The sequence below is a fragment of the Lithobates pipiens genome, unplaced genomic scaffold, assembly GCF_037356315.1.
Source record: "Lithobates pipiens isolate NorthernLeopardFrog02 unplaced genomic scaffold, aLitPip1_a1.2 Scaffold_13, whole genome shotgun sequence".
NCBI lineage: Eukaryota > Metazoa > Chordata > Amphibia > Anura > Ranidae > Lithobates > Lithobates pipiens.
The window spans coordinates 270,591,202-270,617,374 of NW_027507718.1; the positions used below are offsets into that span (position 1 = coordinate 270,591,202).

The 26,173-nt window shown below is 42.6% G+C and overlaps 1 protein-coding gene across 1 annotated transcript in view; it reads left to right on the forward strand.

Moving 5' to 3' along the window:
• Window positions 1-26,173, forward strand: part of MTTP (microsomal triglyceride transfer protein) — an 88,707-nt gene that overhangs the window by 20,572 nt on the left and 41,962 nt on the right. Inside the window, exons 3-6 of the mRNA XM_077476616.1 lie at window positions 4,503-4,646; window positions 13,697-13,804; window positions 18,120-18,236; window positions 24,712-24,851. Of these exons, the coding sequence (XP_077332742.1) occupies window positions 4,503-4,646; window positions 13,697-13,804; window positions 18,120-18,236; window positions 24,712-24,851 (509 nt within the window). The remainder of the gene's footprint in view (window positions 1-4,502; window positions 4,647-13,696; window positions 13,805-18,119; window positions 18,237-24,711; window positions 24,852-26,173) is intronic.

Genomic DNA, 26,173 nt, shown 5'->3' on the forward strand with positions numbered 1-26,173 from the left:
CGGGAGCGATCCCGGACGAGGGGACGGCCATTCATTCATGGCCACCCCCTCGCGATCGCTCCCGACGAATAGAAATCCCCGGTGACATCACTTCCTCTCCTGTAATGTAAACACAGGAGAGGAAGTGATGTATTCTCTCCTCCGTGTCGGTATTTTTCGTTCCGACACGGAGGAGAGCGGATCAGTGAGTTGCACCAACACATCCCACACACAGTAGAACATGCCAGGCACACTCACACCCCCCCTTTACCCCCCGATCACCCCCCCAATTACCCCTGCCCCCCAGTCACAGTGACACCAATGTCATTTTTTTTTTTTTTTTTTTTTTTTTTGCATTGGTGTCATTTGTGACTGTAATAACTGTTAGGGCAGTTAGAGTTAGCCCCCTTTAGTTCTAATGTACCCCCCTAACCCCCCCAATAAAGGTTTAACCCCGTGATCACCCCCCGTCGCCAGTGTCACTAAGGCTGGGTTCACATTGCAGCGGTTTATGAGAACGAATGTGATTCGCACCGCACTGCAGTGCAAATCACATCCGATCTCTGTGCGATTCGAGTTCAGCCATTCGCCGCACCCGCCGCACCCGCCACACCCGCCGCACCCGCCGCAAATTCGCACGGGACCCTTTTTTTGGCCCGCAGCAGAATCGGATCGCATGGGTGTTCACACCATGCGATCCGAGTTTGCAGATCGCACTGCGATATGCGAACTGATCTGGGGGTGTCAGTAACATTTCACTGACACTCCCAGCAGTTCGCATAGGGCAGTGTGAACTGCCGCCGGGAGGCATGCGATGCGGGAACCCGCCGCGGATTCGCGGCGTTTCCGCATCGCTCCAGTGTGAACCCAGCCTAATAAGCGATCATTTTTCTGATCGCCGTATTAGTGTCCCAGGTGACGCTAGTTAGGCAGGTAGGTATTTAGGTTCGCCGCAGCTTTTTATAGCGCCAGGGACCCCCATATACTACCGCATAAAGCCCCCTGATTGCCCCCTAGTTAACCCTTTCACCAGTGATCACCATATAACTGTTACAGGTGACGCTGGTTGGTTAGTTATTTTTTTATAGTTTCAGGGCACCCGCCATTCATTACCTAATAAAGGTTTAACCCCCTGATCACCCGGCGGGTGTCATTTGTGACTAATAACTGTTAGGGCAGTTAGGGTTAGCCCCCTTTAGTTCTAAGGTACCCCCCTAACCCCCCCAATAAAGGTTTAACCCCGTGATCACCCCCCGTCGCCAGTGTCACTAAGGCTGGGTTCAGATTGCAGCGGTTTGAGAACGGATGTGATTCGCACTGCAGTGCAAATCACATCCGATCTCTGTGCGATTCGAGTTCAGCCATTCGCCGCACCCGCCACACCCGCCGCACCCGCCGCAAATTCGCACGGGACCCTTTTTTTGGCCCGCAGCAGAATCGGATCGCATGGGTGTTCACACCATGCGATCCGAGTTTGCAGATCGCACTGCGATATGCGAACTGATCTGGGGGTGTCAGTAACATTTCACTGACACTCCCAGCAGTTCGCATAGGGCAGTGTGAACTGCCGCCGGGAGGCATGCGATGCGGGAACCCGCCGCGCATTCGTGGCGTTCCCGCATCGCTCCAGTGTGAACCCAGCCTAATAAGCGATCGTTTTTCTGATCGCTGTATTAGTGTCACAGGTGACGCTAGTTAGGCAAGTAGGTATTTAGGTTCGCCGCAGCTTTTTATAGCGCCAGGGACCCCCATATACTACCGCATAAAGCCCCCTGATTGCCCCCTAGTTAACCCTTTCACCAGTGATCACCATATAACTGTTACAGGTGACGCTGGTTGGTTAGTTATTTTTTTATAGTTTCAGGGCACCCGCCATTTATTACCTAGTCTCACTAGTGTACCCCTAAATTTAGGGGTGTCTACTTTCCAAAATGGGGTCATTTGGGGGGGGTTTGTGCCATCTTGGCATTTTATGGCCTTCAAAACTGTAACGCCCTTAGAAAGCCTGAAGGCGGTGCTTGGTTTTCGGGGCCCCGTACGCGGCTAGGCTCCCAAAAAGTCCCACATATGTGGTATCCCCGTACTCAGGAGAAGCAGCAGAATTTATTTTGGGGTGTCATTTCACATATGCCCATGGCATGCGTGAGCAATATATCATTTAGTGACAACTTTGTGAAAAAAAAAAAAAAAAAAAAAAAAGTTTGTAATTTTCCCGCAACTTGTGGCAAAATATAAAATATTCCATGGACTCAACATGCCTCTCAGCAAATAGCTTGGGGTGTCTACTTTCTAAAATGGGGTCATTTGTGGGGGTTTTGTGCCATCTTGGCATTTTATGGCCTTCAAAACTGTAATAGGTAGTGAGGAGTGAAGTCAAATATTTACGCCCTTAGAAAGCCTGAAGGCGGTGCTTGGTTTTCGGGGCCCCGTACGCGGCTAGGCTCCCAAAAAGTCCCACATATGTGGTATCCCCGTACTCAGGAGAAGCAGCAGAATTTATTTTGGGGTGTCATTTCACATATGCCCATGGCATGTGTGAGCAATATATCATTTAGTGACAACTTTGTGAAAAAAAAAAAAAAAAAAAAAAAGTTTGTAATTTTCCCGCAACTTGTGGCAAAATATAAAATATTCCATGAACTCAACATGCCTCTCAGCAAATAGCTTGGGGTGTCTACTTTCTAAAATGGGGTCATTTGTGGGGGTTTTGTGCCATCTTGGCATTTTATGGCCTTCAAAACTGTAATAGGTAGTGAGAAGTGAACTCAAAAATTTACGCCCTTAGAAAGCCTGAAGGCGGTGCTTGGTTTTCGGGGCCCCGTACGCGGCTAGGCTCCCAAAAAGTCCCACATATGTGGTATCCCCGTACTCAGGAGAAGCAGCAGAATTTATTTTGGGGTGTCATTTCACATACGCCCATAGCATGTGTGAGCAATATATCATTTAGTGACAACTTTGTGTAAAAAAAAAAAAAAAATTTTTTTTTTGTCATTATTCAATCGCTTGAGGCAAAAAAATAAAATATTCAATGGGCTCAACATGCCTCTTATCAATTTCCTTAGGGGGTCTACTTTCCAAAATGGGGTCATTTGGGGGGGTTTTGTACTGCCCTGCCATTTTAGCACCTCAAGAAATGAGATAGGCAGTCGTAAACTAAAAGCTGCGTAAATTCCAGAAAACGTACCTTAGTTTGTAGATGTGACAACTTTTGCGCAAACCAATAAATATACAATTATTGACTTTTTTTTTACCAAAGACATGTGGCTGAATACATTTTGGCCTAAATGTATGACTAAAATTGAGTTTATTGGATTTTTCTAATAACAAAAAGTAGAAAATATCATTTTTTTTCAAAATTTGCGGTCTTTTTACGTTTATATCGCAAAAAATAAAAATCGCAGAGGCAATCAAATACCATCAAAAGAAAGCTCTATTTGTGGGAAGAAAAGGACGCAAATTTTGTTTGGGTACAACATTGCATGACCGCGCAATTACCAGTTAAAGCAGCGCAGTGCCAAAGTGTAAAAAGACCTCTGGTCATTTACCAGCAAAATGGTCCGGTCTGAAAGTGGTTAAAAGTACTCGCGGCTATAATGAATTGTCGGTCCCGACAATACACAGAAAAGTTTATTGATAAAAACGGCATGGGATTCCCCCACAGGGGAACCCCGAACCAAAATTAAAAAAAAAATGTGTGGAGGTCCCCCCAAATTCCATACCAGGCCCTTCAAGTCCGGTATGGATATTAATGGGAACCTCGCATCAAAATATTTTTTAAAAATGGCGTGGGGGTTCCCCTCAAAAGCCATACCAGGCCCTTCAGGTCTGGTATGGATATTAAGAGGAACCCTGTGCCAAAATGTTTTAAAAAAAATGGCGTGGGGGTCCCCCTCAAAATCCATACCAGACTGGAAGGGTCTGGTATGGATTTTGAGGGGGACCCCCACTCCATTTTTTTGAATGACTTTTTTCCTTTAGAAATGTCATTTTGTGCAGGGACTGTTCTAAACACAGGAAAAATGTGCCACTTTACAGGCATACTATAGACACCCCCCTGGTACAAAATTTAAAGGAAGGTTTCACTTTTATTGTTTCATTTTAAGCATTATTAAAATCACTGCTCCCGAAAAAACTGAAGTTTTTAAACCTTTTTTGACATTGATATATGTCCCCTGGGGCAGGACCCGGGTCCCCAAACTCTTTTTAAGACAATGACTTGCATATAAGCCTTTAAAATAAGCACTTTTGATTTTTTAGACTTTAATGGTGTTCCCGTGTTCGAACTAATTTTTTTCCCGTTCGCATGTTCTGCTGCGAACTGAACAGGGGGAGGTTCGGCTCATTCCTACTTGTTTCGTGTGTATTATATATGGAAGAAGACAATTAACATAATCGTCAAAGGGTTTTAATATGTTTCCCAGTGCTATTTGCTATTATTAAAATAAATATTGAAAGCAAGTGCTTCTCTTTAAAAGGAGGATCCAACTGGTTGTACTCTACCAATCGATATTATTTGTTTGCAGATGAAAAATATTAAAGTTGAAAATATCAATGAACGCCCACAAGATCAGAACATTTTTACTGGAACAAATGCTGCAAAACTTCTAGGAGAAGATAATCTTTCTATTCTTCAAAGGCCAGTTCTTGTACAATGGAGTCATGGAAAGGTAAGGTGAAATGAATTATAGATCAATGTTGTTTCTCTATGTGTTGATGACCAGTGGTCACTTGAAGTTTGTCTATAGTATAATTATTTTTTTTTAACAATAGTGTTTTTATTAAGATTTTCTCAACGATACCAAAACAGATTCAAGGTACATTACAGCCAGGCAAATGAAGAATATTTGTTACAAAAAATGGTTACATGACAAATCTCCTCATTCAGCAGTTCCATCATGCTAGGTAGATAAAGTAACCAGATGCGCTAACATGAAAAATATAATAGGAAGACCATTATAGGGAGAATATAGATTTTACCCAGTATAAAGTAGGTAACCCACCATAGAAAACAAAAACATTAAAGGATTGTCATTAAACAGACAAACCTTGAGCATCTATCTAGGCATTCCATATCTTATCAATTTTTTGAGGGAAATTTCTACTAGCATAAGTTAACTTGCATAAGGAAAGAGATCCATTAATTGCTGCTTTCCTATCCGAAACCATTGGACGATCCAGAGATTTCCACTTAAAGAGAAGCTCCCTTCTAGCATAGTACATAGCATAAAATACAAATAGTTTAATATGTTTAGAAGCATTCAATGGTTCTGTAAATGCAAGCAACTCCACAGTACCAGATGTAAATCCCCCGTAGGGGGTAAGAGTAGCTAAAACAATAATACATATAATGTAAACCTTTGCAGCCTCTAAAATAATAATCAATTAATCACACATACATATACCTATCACATAATAATCAGGCCAACATGAATGGTGATGAGGTGCCACTGCTGCTCATCGCCTTTCATCCAGTCTCCCCAGACTGCCTTTTGTAACAGAAGCAGGGTTCTCTAACCACATCTTCCAAACCTTATCAAACTTCATTGGGCTGCCCCTGCTCAAATAGGTAGCTTTATAGATTGGAGTTACTTTATTCAAGAGTCCTTTCCAATAAGATAGGGAGGGGGTCATTGTCTTTTTCGAATAGAGTGCCTTGCGAGTATAGAACAGAAGCAGGCTTAGCAAGGTGCGCTGAGCCCTTGTTGATGTCAGGCCCTCCATTAGGCCAAGTAGGCAGGTCGACACTGTCATAGGCACTGGCACAGAGGTGATCTCTGTGACACACCACATAACGGCCGTCCATAACTCTTGAACTACTGGACAGTATGTGTGACGTTAAGAGCATGTCCAGAAGACATGAAGGTAAGAACCAGTCGTGAAATCACAGAGTCATCTATCTGATCTATTAAGATATATAGCAGCAAGCCGTTATGGGGTATAATATAATCTGTGGACAAATTTCAGCTGGAGGAACTGGTCTTTTCACTGATATCTTTGTGGGAACAAATTGTAATAGGCAGTCCTCCCAATCGTCCTTGAGAAAGCAAGGGAAGGTCAGTATGCCACCTCTCATATAACTCCAAACTTTTGGGGGGAGGGTAGATATTGGTGATAATTCTGAGTATAAAGAAGATAGTGGTTTGGGAAGATCTTCACATCTACAGTATAATTTATCTTGGGGAGTTTAAGTCTTTTTATTATGCAACAGTACAATGAGTAAATACTACATTAGACACTTACCTAAACATGACATATGTGGCCACATTCCCTATTTTCTTGTAAGCCAGCTAACCTAATAATGATGTATGTTAAAAAAAAATATGTAATTAAAGGGGTTGTAAAGGTAATTTTTTTTTTTTTTAAATAACAAACATGTTATACTCCATTGTGCAGCTCGTTTTGCACAGAGTGGCCCCGAACTTGGTCTTCTGGGGTCCCTCGGCGGCTGTCTCGGCTCCTCCCCGCAAGAACTAAGCACCTTCATGCGAGCTCTCTCGCATGGTGGTTAGTTCTTTCGGATGCGCTCCCATGATACCGTCGGCAGCTATAGCCGCTCACTGTATCACTCGGCCCCGCCCCCGGCGCCAGCGTCATTAGATGTGATTGACAGCAGCGCGAGCCAATGGCTGCACTGCTTTCAATCCATCCACTATAACCAGTCAACGGCCAGGCTGAGCGGCGAAGAGGAGATCGGGGGCAAGCTCAGCAGGTGAACGGGCTCAGGTAAGTAAAACGGGGGGGGGGGGGGGGGCTGGGATGTTTTTCCTATGCATTAAAGTGAAAAAACTTGAACCTTTACAACCCCTTTAAGTAAATGCTGCAAATGTGCTAAAGGAGGGGTGTGTACTTCATGTGTTGATGTCAGGATTTCAGTATGTGAAAGACAGTACAGAGTCTGTTGCAGGTATTCTAGCAATACAAGCAGGCATGGTCTAGGTCAGGATCACCAGATTACTGTCAGTGGTAACTAGGCTTTGCTGGTACATTACAGAAATGCCTGTATGAAAAGAATGAAGTATTGTTGAGACAGGCTGCACTCCATTTATGCATTTCAAGGTTTCATTTTCATCTTTAGCTGGAGTATAATTTAAATAGCATATTTTATGTTGGGTGAACATTGATTTTCCACTCTCACAGATGAACTTTAAAATAATGTTTCATTATCAATGTGCAATAAAACAACCTTGATTTTATCACTGAGTGTCATTAAAACTAATGAAAGAAATCTGTGTATAAAGGTCACTCACAGCCAATAGAATAAAGACACATTCGGATCTATGGAAAGCTTATCTGGCTGCTGTAGTAATGTGCCACATACACTGACACCAGTATGCTTGTGCAATACTGCTGGTATTTTCTGTTTTAAAGGCCCCATACACATGAAGCTTAAAAAAAACTGTTAGCCTATGTGGCAATGTGCACGTTGGCATTTACAGGCAGGCATTTATTTGAAGAGGAATGTTTACAAGCAGAAAATAAAATTCACCAAAGACGCTTTCTGAGAGGAGCTTTTGAGCTGCAAAAACACAAGTGTGTGTTTAAATGCATCTAAACGCACATAAATACTTATGTATGCATGTAAATGTATTCCAGTAGCCAGAATAAGTTAAAGTGGTTCTAAAGGCTCAAGGTTTTTTTTTTTACCTTCATGCATTCTATGCATGAAAGTAAAAAACCTTCATAGAAATAGATTGCAGATTACCTGTAGGTCGTGCCACTCTATGTACTGTATATATAGAATTTTACTGGTACCGACACCTTGATTGTATTCTACATACGAATGTATGATGTTTAAACAATGTATTATCATAAGTCTCCCAAATGCACAAGCCTAGTATTTGATGCTCTATACCTATGATTGCCCAAGTTTTGTTTTTGTCTTTGTAAACCATATTGTTGTTGTTTTTTTGGCTTGTCTGTTTGTCATAAAACTAATGAAAATATCTTCTGTGTGTAGCAGCCTCCCTCCCAGACTAACGCAATCCAGAGATGTGCATGAGAGTCTCGGCTGTCCGGGGATTCTCCCCCCCATTAGCTCCCTCTGCTGTCAAACACAGCCAGTGAGCCAATAAAAAGACAGAGGAGGTGGGGCCAAGCCGTGGCTCCATGTCTAAAAGGAGGTCCTAAGAATCCAGGAAATCCTGGAAGACCCAGTAGGGATCCTGTGAGTACAGGATACCCCCAAGAATCTTGGAAATCCTGTAAAACGCAGTAGGAATCCTGTGAACAGTAAATGTCCTAAGAATCCTTGAAATCCCAAAAGACTCAGCAGTAATCCTGTGATTAGTGTCACAACTAGTTCTTAGATGTGGCGACTGCTCAATTTAAAATGAGCCTGTGATTTGCCAATGCCAGACAAATGCAATCTAAATGCTGATTCCCAATCCTGCATATACTTCCCCTCATTTTGCTTCTTCACTGATTTGTTCAACCCTGTGAGAGAAGTGAAATAACTAGGGAGTTGTTAAGCCTGGTACACACTAATAGTTTTGGGTTGAAAAAAACTGACAACTCCAATTGGAGCCGCTGTACTAACGATCTGACGTTAGTACAGCTATCTCCCTTGCTGAGCTATTGTGTTCTGACAGGGGGACAGCCCTCCGACCAGAGTATTCCGTTCAGTGCTCTCAGCCATTGGCTTCAGAAGTTTGGCCGGCTTCTGTTGGACAGACCGAAGTATACGCGAGCTGAATGTCGGACATTTTTTATTGAATTGCCCGATGTCTCCCAACATTTGGCCTGTGTGTACAGGGCTTTACCATTTGTTAGTCAATATACTGTACATATAGGGGTTCGACTGGAACAGCACAAAGGGTAATTTCAGAAAGACTATAGCTACTGTAGTGTATTTGCTAATTGTTTTATCCAAAAGGTTTTTTTTATTATGCAGCAGTATAGTATGGGAGATGGGGCTCCAATATATTAAAACAGTATTAAACCCAAAAGCAAACATTTATTAGTTTGAAGCATACCAATTCTTAGATGTGTTTAAAAGTCAGCTGCTACAAATACTGCAGCTGCTGACTTTTAAAATATGAACACTTACCTGCCCAGGGCACCCGCAATGTCAGCACCCGAAGCCGATCTGTCCCTCGCCTCTCTGGTGCTGCCACCACGATCTTCGGTAAGGGTATCAGGAAGTGAAGCCGCAAGGTTCCCTACTGCGCATGCGCTACTCGCGCTACGCGTTCGCAGGGGTCCCTGCTGCTGTCTCCTGGGACCCAAGTGTCTCCCAGAAGCCCGGGGGGCAGCGGCAAGTGGCGTAGATACCCATGGGTGGCGTGGGTATTTATGCCTGGAAGTGGTATTTGTGCCCCCCCGAAAGGTGCCAAATGTGACACTGGAGGGGGGGGGGGGGATTATGAAAAGTGGAAGTTCCATTTTTGTTTGGAAATCCACTTTAAGTCTGATGGTCAAACTTCAGCTTGAAAGACCAGTTTATACAGTGTCTGGATCATTATTCTTCACTTTCTACAAAAAGTGAGGTCTGGATGAGAGTCCCTAGGAGACTCTAGGAGAGATACAGGGTTACCCATATATTATTATTATTATCGATATTGATATTAATTGTTGATTTATATAGCAGCAACAGTTTGCGCAGTGCTTTACAACATGATGGCAGACAGTACAGTTGCATTTCAATTGAATACAGAGGGAATCAGAGGGCCCTGCTTGTTAGAGCTTACAGTCTAAAACATATAAATGCTTGTTATGAGACTGCTGGACACATTACTGTCTGGCTAATCTTTACTGATCAATTGAGTTATCATAGTCAGTTACTATCTTTCTCTAGTGATAAGGATAGTACATTAGGTGTATGCTTAGTACATTGGCAGCCATGCTAGAGCGAGTCATCTGTCTGCGTGGGCTAATTTTGTTTTTGAACAATAGTTAATATTTTTCATATGACATATTAGGCCTAAGGATACCTTGAGCCAAAGGCATACTTTTTGGTATAAAGTGCAAACCCCCTTGTATTATATCTATGTTGTATTTTAAATAGTATAAAATTAAACGTTATCTTCCAGCTGTAGATAATATTATCTTTATCTCACACCAACAAAGTAGTGATACTGTAGCTGAAGGTAACAGACCTTCAGTTTAGTCACCTAAACCTTTTCAGTCATCACAGACCAAACTGTGGCAGGGTAAACCCTAGCAATCAGGCGGATGGGGGGGGGGGTTGTTTGCTGCTCCCCCCAAAACAAATGGAGCACCAGCCGCCACTGGTTTGGATACACTTTAAAAAATACTTTTGGCACCTGAATTCAATGCAAGTCATTACTCTTCATAACTCTAATGCCGTGTACACATGGCCGGACTTTTCGACAGCAAAGGTCCGACGGAACGAATCTGTGGGACAATTTGACCATGTGCAGGCTCCATCGGACCTTTGCTGTCAAAAAATCAGACGGACTTTAGATTTAGGACATGTTTCAAATCTTTCCGACTCGAGTCTGGTCGAAAAATCCATTCGCCTGTATGCTAGTCTGACGGACAAAAACCTAGGGCAGCTATTGTCTACTGGCTATGAACTTCTTTATTCTAGTCCGGTCATACGTCATCACGGTCAAATCCGTCGGACTTTGGTGTGATTGTGTGTGGCCAAGTCAGTCCGTTCTGAAAGTCCGTCGCAACTCCACTGAAAGGTCTGTCAGGAAGACCGTCTGCCGGAAAGTCCGGTCGTGTGTACAGCATAAGTGTACCCAAAAAGTTTTGCCTGCTGAGTTACAGGCATGCATATAATATCTTAGGCCCCTTGCAACCAGCTGTTTCAATCAAATCTGCCTGCCAATTTATTTAGGCAGATGTGAAAAAAGCTGAGTGTTAAAGATGATACCCACTGGCCAAATTTCGCCTGGTATTGGCCGGTTCAACAGGAACAATCGACCAGTGTGTACAGCAGCCTGTCTGACAGAAGGCGGCCTAATGACCAGATACTGTTGAACAAACATGCTGGAAAACCAGAAGCCTACCAGCATCCATTCAATGGTTGTGAGCGCTGATCGTTCTCCTGTCAGAACACAATTGCACAGCAGGGAACATCACTGTATTACCATCATTTGTGGTCAACCAATTTGGGGTAAAGCGATTGGTCTGTTTAGTGTGTACACAGCATTAATCTATAGGCATGCTGATGTAAACAGATTTGCATCTGTTAGCATCTGATTGCCTCAAAGTCTATCTAGGTCAGAGAACAATTCAAAAGGTTTGCATCCTTTTCTGTTGGTGATGGAGGTAAAAGAAAATAGACGCATGCACTTCTGTTTACAGCAGTCTGTCAGACCTAACACGGGTCTGTTAAAGAGGGATTCCACCTAAAAAAAAATATTAAAAGCCAGCAGCTATAAATACTACAGCTGCTGACTTTTAATAAATGGACACTCACCTGTCCCGGGTTCCAGCGATGCCGGCAGCCGGGGCAGATCGATCGCTCGGCTCTCGGCTGCTGCCGTCACCATTCTAGGTGAGGGAATCGGGAAGTGAAGTGAATCGGCTTCACTTCCCGGTTCCCTACTGCGCATGCGCAAGTCGCGCAGCGCAATAGGAATTGTCTGCGCTGTCACTGGGACCCGTGTGTGTCCCAGCAGACAGCGCGGCAGGACAGGAAATGACATAGACTCCCACGGGAGTCTATGCCCGGAAGTGGGTGTAAATACCTGTCTTCAGGTATCTCCACCCCCCCCCCTGTAAGGTGCCAATTGTGACACCGGAGGGGGGGAGGGTTCCGATCAGCGGAAGTTCCACTTTAGGGTGGAACCCCGCTTTAAGCTCTGTTTATCCTCCATTACAAAATGGATGAATAATCTGAAAAAAAACATGGATGTGTCCCATATTAAACAATTGTCCACAGTGGAAGATTTCTCCTCTATTCCTATTCTAGTGACAACACAGAAGTGTGGATTTTTCTTACTAAGGTAGGCCATACACGGTGCAAATTTATATTCTGCAACCACGGGTTGCAGGAAAGACATGATTCACCCATCAACACAGACAGTGCTAACAGAGGAATCCCTCCTGCTGAACTGTTGTTCCAGCGGGGGGCAGACTGGGGAAGCCATCTCCGCTGGGAGAAGACAGTGATTATAATCGTAATGCCACGTACCCACGACCGGACTTTCCAGCAGAAAAGGTCTGATGGAATCATTTGATCATATATTCCGATCGTGTGTGGGCTTCATCTGACTTTTTTTTTAAAAAATTCTGAGGGACCTAGAAATAGAACAGAACATGTTTTACATTTTTCTGACGGATTCAATTCCTATCGGGAAAACCTTTTCGTCTGTATGCTATTGCGACGGACCAAAAATGACACAAGGGCAGCTACTGGCTATTGGACTTCCTTTTTCTAGTCCCGTCATATGTCATTGTGCTCTAAACGAACAGACTTTGGTGTGATCGTGTGTAGGCAAGTCCGTTTCAGTGGAACACCATCGGAAAGACCGTCAGAGTTTATTCTGATGGAATAAACGGCCATGTGTACGTGGCATAAGAGAATCCGGCAGGCTGGTGGTACCCAAGTTGATCAAATTATCATTAACGGTTTGAATCTCGGTCGAGCGGTTCGAACCGTGTATGGCCAGCCTTACTCTGCAATTGACAAAAAATCACCATAACATATAGAGAGGAGGATCTCTGTAATGGAGACAACAGGCAAAAAAAAAACTGACAGGGATTCCAGCTTTTCACCATGTCATTCAAAACTATATAAAAATAAAAGTTTTAGCTTTAGATATAAATTGGTCCAATGATTAGAACAACATTGCATTTTCAATACTAGAGTATCTCCTCTCATTTGTTCTGCTTTTGTTTTACTGTTGACACATTTGTCATTTTAGTCATTGTAGCAAGGTACATTTTTAGATAGCATTATATGAGCTCTAGAGTCAAGCTGGAAGCACAGATACAAAGTCCTTAAGTGTGATACAACCCATTACAATAGATAAAGTCATAGTTCAAAGACTGCTCAGTTGAGGACACGTCATTTACTGGAGATTGTTCAATTATGTGGCAGAGTAAATTGACAAAACTGGTCCACATTTTATATAAACAGCTATAAAGCATATCCTTTAAAATACATTCCTACAAGAAAATATTTACTAATATTCTTTACAAAGAAGCTCGAAGTCCCATATAGAAATTGTATTTGTCATAGTATTTAAGATTGCTATGGAGCTAAATAAAATTTCTGGTTTGGTCAACCATTTTAGGGTAAAGGTGAACACTCAAAGAAATCCATAATGAGATTGCTAAAACTGGCCATACGCAAGCAGACCTTTTTATTTTTATATCTGACCAGATTTTATTGGATTAACGTGTTAATACACAACAGGCTTCATTTATAAAAGTGTCCAAAGCACCCTACCTAGAACCATAATCACAATGTCCTTACGCCAGTATGGGAGCATAAGCGGAAGAATCTGATTGTTGACATGGAGAAGACAGTTTGTCTGAACCAATATAAGATGATAATTGTCAACCATTCGTCAGCTTTTTCATCCCCTCTGATTATTTTTGGGGAGGTTGCCATTGGTTGTATCTTCAGCAATTAATATTAGGCAGCGCAAGAATTGCTATTTTATATGAATACCATTTATGGTTCTGGCCCATATACACAACGAACTGTTAACTTTAACTCAACTTATAAATGAAAAAGCCAATCTGGTTTTCCAATTGACATTTATTATTTTTTTAAATATGTGTTTTCTTTCCATAGGTTAAAACCCTATATATGTACCAGAATGAACCCACCATCCTTGCAAACATTAAGAGAGGCTTGGCAAGTCTTTTCCAAATACAGTTCAGTTCCGGTACAGTGACAGAGGTAATAGTTTTGTCATATGTGGGCAGTTAGCACAAGTGGCAGCTTGTGACCCAGTAGGATGTTAGTCAGGCCATGAAAAGTCCTTTGCGGTGAGATTCCATTGTAGGTCATCTCCTGTGCCTGCTGAGGTTTGTGGGTGTCTGTAAAGCAGTACATGGAATGAGAAGAATCATATTCTGCTTGTGGGTAGAAAAACTATGAAGTGTGTAGGTTTGTACAGGAAATATGGCATCTGTTTCATGATAAATACTTTTATTTTTCTGCATCTCATCAACATAGAATAGTTACCATACACTGACATGCAGTAGATTGTGTTCTCTGAATTTAAAAATAATTAGTTTTTCTGAATTTTAAACCTATACAATGTAAGCTATGACTCAATGTATGTGAAATTACTTCTACAAAAGTAATTATTGATATTCTTCTGTATTGAATTAGGTATGTTCTGTCTTGCAGTTTTTACAAAACGGCATAAACTATATCTAAATACAAATACAAAATATATAATATATTGCAGCTTACAAGTCCTTATATGTGGTACCTGCATTCGTTTTCTCTTTTTTTACGCAAATACAGAAAAAATACCCATGGATCCTGATAGAACTCCATTGTCCTTGTAACTTAACCACTACAATACAGGGCACTTTCACCCCCTTCCTTCCCAGCCCAATTTTCAGCTTTCAGCGCTCTAGCGCTTTCAGTGACAATTGCGCGGCCATGCTACACTGTACCCAAATGAAATTGTTATCATTTTGTTCGCACAAATAGAGCTTAATTTTGGTGTTATTTATTCACGACTCCGTTTTTTTTTTTTTTGCAATATAAGCGCAAAAATAGCGAAAATTTGGAAAAAAACAATATTTTCTTTTTTCTATTTGAAAAGAAATCCAATAAAATCAAATTTTGTCATAAATTTAAGCCAAAATGTATTCTGCTACATGTTTTTGGTAAAAAAAAATCCGTTAAGTGTATAATAATTGGTTTGTGTGATCACGGACATATGTACGCAAATGATCATGTACATATGTGTGCAGGTGATCACGTACATATGTGTGCAGATAATCATTGGGACATGTGATTTTAGTGGGACATATGTGGGGGACATGTTTTTATTATTAGGGACATGTGTTTTTATTATTTGGGGACATGTGTGTTTTGGGGACATATGTGGGGACTGTGTTTGTACTGTGTGGTGTGTTGTGTGTTTACACTACACTGATGATCAGTGAGTAAAAAGCTGTAAAAAGCAGCCCATACTCACTGATCATCAGCCGGCTGCAGCGTTCTGCTCTCCTCTCCTCAGCGGTGACTTCCGTGTGAGGAGAGGAGAGCCGATTGCCTAGCAACCGGCTGTTTGTTTACATCACATGACGGCCGTGATTGGACACGGCCGTCATGTGATCAGGAGGGCCAATCACAGAGCCCTCCTGCCGATCTGAGATGTGCCGTGTCCGGGTGACACGGGCACATCGGGATCGCGCCGCTGCGCGGGCGCGCGCGCGCGCGATCCCGCTACTCCTGAAGGACGTTCCTGAACGTCCTATCAGGAGTAGACGCTCCCACCCGGCCGTATATATGCATTGGCCGGGTGGGAAGTGGTTAATCTGCTCTGAACTAAGGTCTCAAACACTCTCCCTCCCCAAATATCTTCTGTAAACTCTTCCCCCTATGTAATAGCGATAAAGAGGTGAAGGTGTTTGTAGTCCAAATTGAGGCCGGCCATAGATGGAGCGAATTTCTTTCCTGCAATGACAGACAGTGTTAACAGTGGAATACCTCCTGCGGAGCAATTGTATTCTCATGGCAGGGGAAGCCATCCCCGTTGGGAGAACACAGTGATTATTGCTAGTGGCTATGCCAGCCAATAGCGATAATCACATGTAATATCCGGCAGGCTGGTTGTACACAAGTTAATTAATCTATCAACTTGGGTACGTTCAGCCGGCCCATACATGGTTCATACCAACTATGGACAGCTTAACCACTTGACCACTGGGCACTTAAACACCCTTAATAACCAGACCAATTTTCAGCTTTCAGTGCTCTCACAATTTGAATGACAATTACTCGGTCATGCAACACTGTACCCATCTGAAATTTTCGTCCTTTTTTTCCCACAAATAGAGCTTTCTTTTGGTGGTATTTGATCACCTCTGCGTTTTTTATTTTTTGTGCTATTAATGAAAAAATACCGAAAATTTTGTAAAAAAAAGCATTTTTCTTCATTTCTATTAAAATTTTTTGCAAATAAGTAATTTTTCTTCATAAATTTGGCCAAAAATGTATACTGCTAAATGTCTTTAGTAAAAATAACCCAAATTAGTGGATATTATTTATTCTGCGTGAAAGTTATAGGGTCTACAAGCTATGGTGCCAATCACTGAAAATGTATCAATTTGATCACAGCTGATGTACTGACAGTCTATCTCATTTCTGGAGACCCTAACAAGCCAGTAATGTACAAAAACCCCCCAAATGACCCCTTTTTGGAAAGTAGACATTCCAAGGTATTTAGTACGTGGCACGGTTAGTTTTTTGAAGTTGTAATTTTTTCCCACAATTCTTTGCAAAATAAAGATTTTTTTTATTTAAATTTTTTTTCACACCAAATTGTCATTTTACCAGGCTATTTCTCTCACACGGCATATACATTCCACAAATGAAACCCCAAAATACATTCTGCTGCTCCTCCTGAGTACGGTGATACCACATGTGTTAGACTTTTACACAGCCTGGCCACATACACAAGTCCAACATTGAAGTAGCAACTTCAGGCGTTCTAGGAGCATAAATTACACATCTAATACCTCAACCACCTATTACACTTATGAAGGCCCTGGAGCACCAGGACAATGGAAACGCCCACAAAGTGACCCCATTTTGGAAAGCTAACACCCAGGTGGGCACTGATGGGCACAGGTGGGCACTGATGGACACAGGCGCCACTGATGGACACAGGCGGCACTGATGGACACAGGCGGCACTGATGGGGCACTGCAGTGGCACAGGTGGCACTGATGGGCGCAGGTGGCACTGATGGGCGCAGGTGGCACTGATGGGCACAGGTGGCACTGATGGGCACTATAGTGACTTTGGTGGCACTGGTGTGGCTCTGGTGGCACTGATTAGCACACAGATGGCACTGGTGGGCACAGGCGGCACTGGTGGGCACAGGCGGCACTGGTGGGCACAGGCGGCACTGGTGGGCACAGACGGCACTGATGTGGCACTGCAGTGGTGCAGATGAGCACTGATGGGCACAGATGGCACTGATGGGCACAGGTGGCACTGATGGGCACAGGTGGCACTGATGGGCACAGGTGGCACTGATGGGCACAGGTGGCACTGGTGTGGCACTGGTGTGGCACTGGTATGGCACTGGTATGCACTGTAGTGGCACTGGTATGCACTGGTATGCACTGGGGTGGCACTGGGGTGGCTCTGCTGGCACAGAGGTGGCACAGAGGTGGCACAGAGGTGGCAAAGGTGGCACAGGTCGCACAGGTGGCACAGATGTGGCACAGGTGATAGATGGCACTGGTCTGGCACTGTTCTGGCACTGTTCTGGCACTGTTCTGGCACTGTTGTGGCACTATTTGGGCACTGCTGGGCACTGCTGGGCACTCACGGTTATTTTTTATTTTCACTGGAATGTTCTCCTCTCCTCTCCCGCTGCATCGGTGTGAGGAGAGGAGACTGATGACCTTAGCTTGACCCGGCAAGCCGAATTGTTTACATTTGTGATCGCTCCCTCATTGGACGGAGCGATCACGTGGTAAAGGACCGCTGCCATTGGTCCTTTACCGCGATCCGTGTTGCGCCGGGTCCCGTGAACTCGGCGAGCACGGATGTTCCGGCGTGCGCGCCCCAGGGGGCGCGCACGAACGATTCTCCGGGAGGCCGTTAATTAACGGCCTCTCAGAGATAGCAAACCGACCTATAGCCGTTAATCGGCTATAGGCCGGTTATTAAGTGGTTAAGAGAACAGCTTAGGGTGACAACACTGTTCCTCTATCAATATATTACAGTAAGTGAGTATGTCACCCCAGAACAGAAAGTGTGTTACTGACAGGGTCACCCTTTGAAAATTAAGTAAAAAAAAAAACTTAAAAAGAAAAACAAAAATAAATTAGCCATCACATGTGTACATGCATTGCAATATTATTATTTTTTTGGGTTTCATTGAAGGGAGATGTAAATGGAGCCCTTACATATAGTTGTAAATAATATACATTGCAGCAAGTGGTTTTACAAAAGTATAATGGTTTTCAGTTAGATGACATAAAGGATTTATAAGTGTCTTTGTATTTTCCAGGCTGATGTTTCTGGTAATTGTAAGATTACTTACCAGGCAAAACAAAACCAAGTGACAAAAATCAAACAACTGGACAGCTGCAAGATTTCAAAAACTGGATTCACTAATTCTAACAAGGTATTTAAGATGTCTTTAAATCTGATCAACAAATTCAAAAAATATATACTGTATATGTGATATTGATTTCAAGGCATAAAGGAAATGCTAAAAATGTATATTGTTTTCTCAGTGAACATGCTAGCAGGGCCAGTGCTACCATTAGGCAAACTATGCAGCCACCTAGGGCTCACTGCTGCCTAGGTGCACACGGCTCCTGGTTTCCCTCTGTGCCTGCATGCTCTGCAGGCTGCAGCATGTAACTAACTCACTCTCAGGCAGCTGCTCCGTATGACTGGTAGTGTAACTAGAGGTGCAGCACTCGAGCCAGCGCTAGAGGAAGCAAAGCCGATGCTTCCTGTATAGCACCACCTACTGTCACATGGGCATGACAAAGGGGGGGGGGAGCCAATGGGGGCAGCAAAATTAGGTTTTGCCTAGGGTGTCAAAAATCCTGCATGCCAGCTTTATTTGTAAACTGGATGACTTGTTTCAAAAATACACTGTACCTGGATTCACACTGCAGTTCCGCACATTAATTTGCTCAACAGGCTGCCTTACGCATCAAAAGGCACAAAAATGGTGCATACAATAGGTTTTGTGTAATGCGGTGCACTACAATGCATGACAATGCATGGCAGTGTGTTACTGTAAATTGTGGTGCACTACAATGCATGTGCATTTGCAGAGTTGCAGATTTGCAGTGCTCAAAATACAATTTTCTCAGGTTTTAAGCACATCCTTTTCATTCATCTTTATCTTTTAAATAACAAATAAATAAAAACACATCAGCAATAGGCATTTGTAGGAATCTGAATCTCTGCTGTTAAAAGAAACCTTTTACCAGACTGTGGAATCACTAATCATTGTCCCATTGATAATGTTGGATCATAAGTATATTAAAGATTTTTTTTTAATAACATCTGACAAAGACTGAATGGCAAGCATAAGTATTCATAGTTGATTAATTATACTGTATATTCACAATCAATTCACTAGATATACTGTAGGTGTTTGAGTGTGAGGCTCGATCTTTACCACCATCATTTTAGCCTGTTTCTTCACCTCTTAGCAGTCATTTACTAACCACTTTTGTGATCGTATCTGAGGGTAGTGGCTTAGTTTTTGGGCATAGTGGGCAAAGTTTTGACACACACACAGAGTGCCATAGAACTAATTTGCTTCCCAACATTTTATAGGGTGCAGATGAACACATTTATGAAGTTTTGTTCTTAAAGTGTATCTCTACTTTGCTAAGACAAACAATCCTCCGATAGCTCTAAAGAGCAGGGCCCACTGATTCGTTCTGCATTGAATTGTATTGTACAGTAACTGTACAATACATGTGCCCTCATGTTGTAAAGCACTGCACAAACTATTGGCGCTATATAAATCCTGTATAATAATAATAATAGTCGATTACATACATTTAACAAGTTCTACCTGCAACTAAAAGCTATTTCAGATTAGTTCTGTATACCAACTCATCTGGTTCAAAGTATTTGATGGAGGGGGCATTATTGTGTGGGGTTGTTTTTCAGAGGTTGGGCTTGGCCCCTTAGTTCAAGGGAACTCTTAGGCCCTGTACACACAATAGGATTTTCCGACAACAAAACCATGGATTTTTTTTCAAAGGATCTTGGCTCAAACTTGTCTTGTATACACACGGTCACACAAATGTTGTCGGAAATTCCGAACGTCAAGAACGGGTGACGTACAACACGTACGACAAGCTGAGAAAAATGAAGTTCAATAGCCAGTGCGGCTCTTCTGCTTGATTCCAAGCATTCATTTACTTTTGTGCACCGTACTTATGTACACACGCTCAGAATTTCCGATAACAAGTTTTATTGTTGGAAAATTTGAGATCCTACTATCAACTATTTGTTGGCGGAAATTCCGACAACAAATGTTCTATGGAGCATACACCCAGTCGGACTTTCCTACAACAAGCTCACATCCAACATTTGTTGTTGGAAAATCCTATCATGTGTACAGAGCATTAAGGCATCAGCATACGCATTGTGGATAATTTCATGCTCCAAACTTTGTACGAACAGTTTGGGGATGGCCCCTTCCTGGTCCAACATGACTGCACACCACTGCACAAAGCAAGGTCCATAAGACATGGATGAGTGAGTTTGAGGTGGAGGAACTTGATTGGCCTGCACAGAGTTCTAACCTCAACCTGATAGAACACCTTTGGGATTAATTAGAGTGGAGACTGCGAGCCAGGCCTTCTCGTCTACATCAGTGCCTGACCTCACAAATGCGCTTCTGGAAGAATGGTCAAACATTCCCATAGACACACTCCTAAACCTTGTGGATAGCCTTCCCAGAAAAGTTGAAGCTGTTATAGCTGCAAAGGTTGGGTCAACTCAATGAAGTGTGTATATCAGTGTTTCTCAACTCCAGACCTCAAGGCGCACCAACAGGTCATTTTTTCAGGATTTCCCTCAGATGAAACGGCTGTGGTAATTATTAGGCAGTGAAACTGATTAAATTACCTGTGCAAAATAATTGAAAGCATGAAAACATGACTTGGGGTGCCTTGAGGTCTAGAGTTAAGAAACACTGGTGTATGTATATATTTTGTGACAGTACAGTTCCCTGTCCTAGTAATTGTCGCCCAGGGTTCTCAAATAGGCAGGTTGAGGGGCTCCAGGAGTATTTAATGTGGAGGAATCTGTCTTATCAGTTTCCTCCAAAGTTTGTAAAATACACTTGGGGACCTGGAGCCCGGAGATTCCATAGCGTTATGGGTGGGATGGAATCTCCAATCCTGGGACTGGGTTTTTGGAACAGCCTGGAGTCTGGCTGGTTGATTGAGCAGGTGGGTCCTGGGCTTATAGCAAAGTTAGGATTAGGGTTCTGGGCTCCACCCAGAGAGACAGGAGGTCTCCAGGAGTCCAGAGAGTGCAGGTGTGCACTAGAGATAGCCAGAGACCCAAGTCTGAGGATCAGAGCAGTGAGGGGCTTCTTTTTAGATAGACACTGTGTGTGTTAAAGCTGTGCGCATCTGAGACAAATGAGAGCCTGAAGTGGAAGGCCTGAGCAGCAAGGAAGCTGAAAAGAGGTACAGTAGTTGTGCGGGAACCCTGTTATAAGGCCAAGAGAGCTGAATTGTAAAGCCTAGGTGGCAGTGCTGCTGAAGAGAGCCAGGTGGCTTGGCATTTTTCATGTATTTTTTTTGGCAGAAGAACCCCTGTGTGGGCAACCAAGTGCATGTGTGAACTTTATGTTGTTCCTTTTTAATAAAAGTGGGCTACCATGCCCTTAAACGAAAGTTCCTGTTCGCAGTGAACTTACTGAAAAGGCATCTGCCACTGAGTTAAACATCCCCCAATGTTACAATTTATACCTGTGTGTGTGTGTGTGTGTGTGTGTGTGTGTGTGTGTGTGTATGTATATATATATATATATATATATATATATATATATATATATATAGACAGCTTCAAGACTCTTCATATATGGAGAAAATAGTCGCATGCATTGCTCAAGTGTGAGTTTGGCCCATTCTTCCACACAAACAGTCTTCAAATCTTGAGGGTTCCATAGGCCTCTTCTATGAACTCTGATCTTTAGTTCTTTCCATAGATTTTCTATTGAATTCAAGTCAGGTGGTTGGCTGGGCCATTCTAGCAGCTTTATTTTCTTTCTTTGAAACCAATTGAGAGTTTCCTTGGCTTTGTGTTTGGGATCATTGTCTTGCTGAAACGTCCACCCTTGTTTCAACTTCATCATCCTGGTAGATGGCAGCAGATTTTTATCAAGAATATCTTGGTACATTTTTCCATTTCCTCCTTCCTTCAATGACATGAAGTTTGCCAGTACCGTATGCTGAAAAACAGCCCCAGACCATGATGTTCCCACCTCCAAACTGTTGGTATGGTGTTTTTGGGGTGATGTGCAGTGCCATTTAACCTCCAAACATGGTGTATTATGGCATCCAAAGAGTTCAATTTTGGTTTCCTCTGATCAGAATATTACACAGGCTTGTCTAAATGTTTTGCAGCAAACTTTAAATGCGCTTCAACATGCTTTTTCTTCAGCAACAGAGTCTTGCGTGGTGAGCGTGCATAGAGGCCACGACGGTTGCGTGCATTACTTGTTTTCTTTGAAACAATTGTACCTACTAATTCCAGGTCTTTCTGAAGGTCTCCACAATCATTCTGATCATTCATTTCACTCCTCTGTCAGAAATCTTGCGAGGAGTACCTGGGCATGGCCAGTTTATAGGGAAATTATGTTCTTTCCACTTTTGGATTATGGCCCCAACAGTGCTCACTGGAACATTCAGAAGTTTAGAAATCCCTCTGTAACTAATGCCATCAGTATGTTTTGCAACAATAAGATTGCAGAGGCCTCAAGGGAGCTCTTTGCTTTTACCCATCATGAAATGTTTCTTGTGTGACACCTTGGCTACCTTTTTATAGGCCATCAGTTGAGACTGAACCAACTGATATTCATTTGCACTGTCAAGGGACAGGATTGCTTTCTAATTACTGTTAGTTTTAAGCTGGTGTCTTGGCTTTCCATGTCCTTTTGCACCTCCCTTTCTTCATGTGTTCAATACCTTTTCCCTGTATCATTCCATTTATTACACATAACTTATTCATTTATGAACTTATTTGTTTTGGTTTCTTTGCATGTATGGATTGCATGGGTTGTTAAAGACATGTGGTGAAAATGTCATATCAATAGCACCTTTCGAAATATATTTATCTAGAAAAATTGTGACGCATGCCATGCTTTTCAATACTTATATATTTACAGTGCCTTGCGAAAGTATTCGGCCCCCTTGAACTTTTCAACCTTTTGCCACATTTCAGTCTTCAAACATAAAGATATAAAATGTTTATTTTTTGTGAAGAATCACCAACAAGTGGGACACAATTGTGAAGTGGAACGAAATCTGTTGGATTTTTGAAACTTTTTTAACTAATAAAAAAAATGAAAAGTGGGGCGTGCAAAATTATTCGGCCCCCTTGTGTTAATACTTTGTAGAGCCACCTTTTGCTGCGATTACAGCTGCAAGTCGCTTGGGGTATGTCTCTATCAGTTTTGCACATCGAGAGACTGAAATTCTTGCCCATTCTTCCTTGCAAAACAGCTTGAGCTCAGTGAGGTTGGATGGAGAGCGTTTGAGAACAGCAGTTTTCAGCTCTTTCCACAGATTCTCGATTGGATTCAGGTCTGGACTTTGACTTGGCCATTCTAACACCTTGATACGTTTATTTGTAAACCATTCCTTTGTAGATTTTGCTGTATGTTTGGGATCATTGTCTTGTTGGAAGATAAATCTCCGTCCCAGTTTCAGGTCTTTTGCAGACTCCAACAGGTTTTCATCCAGAATGGTCCTGTATTTGGCTGCATCCATCTTCCCCTCAATTTTAACCATCTTCCCGGTCCCTGCTGAAGAAAAGCAGGCCCAAACCATGATGCTGCCACCACCATGTTTGACAGTGGGGATGGTGTGTTGAGGGTGATGAGCTGTGTTGCTTTTACGCCAAACATATCGTTTTGCATTGTGGGTAAAAAGTTCGATTTTGGTTTCATCTGACCAGAGCACCTTCTTCCACATGTTTGGTGTGTCTCCCAGGTGGCTTGTGGCAAACTTTAGACGAGACTTTTTATGGATATCTTTGAGAAATGGCTTTCTTCTTGCCACTCTTCCATAAAGGCCAGATTTGTGCAGTGTACGACTGATTGTTGTCCTATGGACAGACTCTCCCACCTCAGCTGTAGTTCTCTGCAGTTCATCCAGAGTGATCATGGGCCTCTTGGCTGCATCTCTGATCAGTCTTCTCCTTGTCTGAGCTGAAAGTTTAGAGGGACGGCCAGGTCTTGGTAGATTTGCAGTGGTCTGATACTCCTTCCATTTCAAAATGATCGCTTGCACAGTGCTCCTTGGGATGTTTAAATCTTGGGAAATCTTTTTGTGTCCAAATCCGGCTTTAAACTTCTCCACAACAGTATTACGGACCTGCCTGGTGTGTTCCTTGGTCTTCATGATGCTCTCTGCGCTTTCAACAGAACCCTGAGAATATCACAGAGCAGGTGCATTTATACAGAGACTTGATTACACACAGGTGGATTCTATTTATCACCATCAGTCATTTAGGACAACATTGGATCATTCAGAGATCCTTGCTGAACTTCTGGAGTGAGTTTGCTGCACTGAAAGTAAAGGGGCCGAATAATTTTGCACGCACCACTTTTCAGTTTTTTATTTGCTAAAAAAGTTTAAAATATCCAATAGATTTCCTTCCACTTCACAATTGTGTCCCAATTGTGATTCTTCACAAAAAATTTTAATTTTATATCTTTATGTTTGAAGCCTGAAATGTGGCAAAAGGTTGAAAAGTTCAAGGGGGCCGAATACTGTATATATATGTGTGTGTGTGTGAACACCTATTTTATTTGGAGGTACCCTTTAGTAATTGTGGTAATAGTTTGTATAACATAGGTTATCACCTTGTATTTCTAATAGGTTCTGGGTGTTTCTAACAAAGACACGTCTAGTACAATTTATCTCATTGAAGAAGACAATGTTAAATCTGTGCTATCTGAAGAAAATCATGTGCTGACACTCAATGTACATGAAACAATTGCAGCCAAAATACTATGCAGGTCAGTCTTCCCCTTTTTTTCCTTTTTATTCTTCTTTGGTGAAAGGCGACAAAGTGTAAAAAAAAAAAGTGTAAAACGAGAAAGACCACATGCAAAAAGACAATGCCACATACGGTACTTATTGCAGAGAATAAAAAGATAATTTCTACTGTTTTGCAACTGAGTAGAGTGCAGTGATATGCATGTTTTGTAATGGCAGCAGCAATGGCCTTATTCAATTAAGAGGTCTTATTCCTAGGTGCAGTAACCCATAACAATAATAAAAATCAAGCAGAATTCCTTCTAATGAAATCAGACCAGAAGACAATGGATTCTGATTGGCTGTAATGGATTACTGCATTTAAAGCAGATCCTGTACAAAAAATGTAAGATGAGCTTATTAGATCGGAATCCCCTGCATGTGTAAAAAAACATTGCTGCATATAGGTAGCTTAAAACTGTACCTGTAAAGAAATAGGTAAGGTTATAAACTTAGCTTAGTGCAGCCTTCTTCTCATGGCGCCAAGGCAAGGGTGATGTCACACTCCTTCAATGGAGATCCGGTGGAATCCAGAGTAGCCCAAATCTCAAGAATAGATGCTCTTGCCATGGTGTCCTCTTAGGATACTCATCATTCCCCATGAATTAAGCCAGAAGGATAATGAGGTCACCACTCACCACCAAATTACTTTTTTTAATGCCATGTGACAGTAGCATTGATGGGCACTGATAGGTGCCACTGATGAGGTGTGGACCATGTCAGTACTTTGTTTTTTGTTTTGCTTTTCTAATTTTTTTTTTTTTTGTACAACTTATATATTTTTTGTTATTTTTTTTACAATGCTTTCTTTTTTTTTGGAGGGGGGGGGGGGGGGGGAGGACAGTGTCATTGTTTATTTTATTTTTTTATTATTATTTTCTACAATTCTACATTCCCCAGTCCCTTTCTCTGCAGGAGACAGAGGCTCCTGTTCATTCATGAACCAAAGCATCCTAAACACAGTTTACGATGCTCAGTTATGAATGGACAGATTCAGTGATCACTCTGTGCATTCGGAAAAGGAAGGAGCTGGTAAATGACATATATACCAGCTCGTTCCATCCTGACAGATCTGGGGCAGGGGGACATGGAGGGGGAGCGGAGGAGGACACAGATGGGGAGCATAGGGGGAGCGGAGAAGGACGCGGTGGGGGAGTGGAGAGGGACACGGAGTGGGGGCGGAGAAATAACCCAGAAGGACACGGGGGGAGCGGAGGGGGAGCAGTGGAGGACATACCGGGGGACCTTAGGTGCACGTAGGAGAAAACAGAGGAGGGCACAGGGGTCAGTCAGGGATGATCGG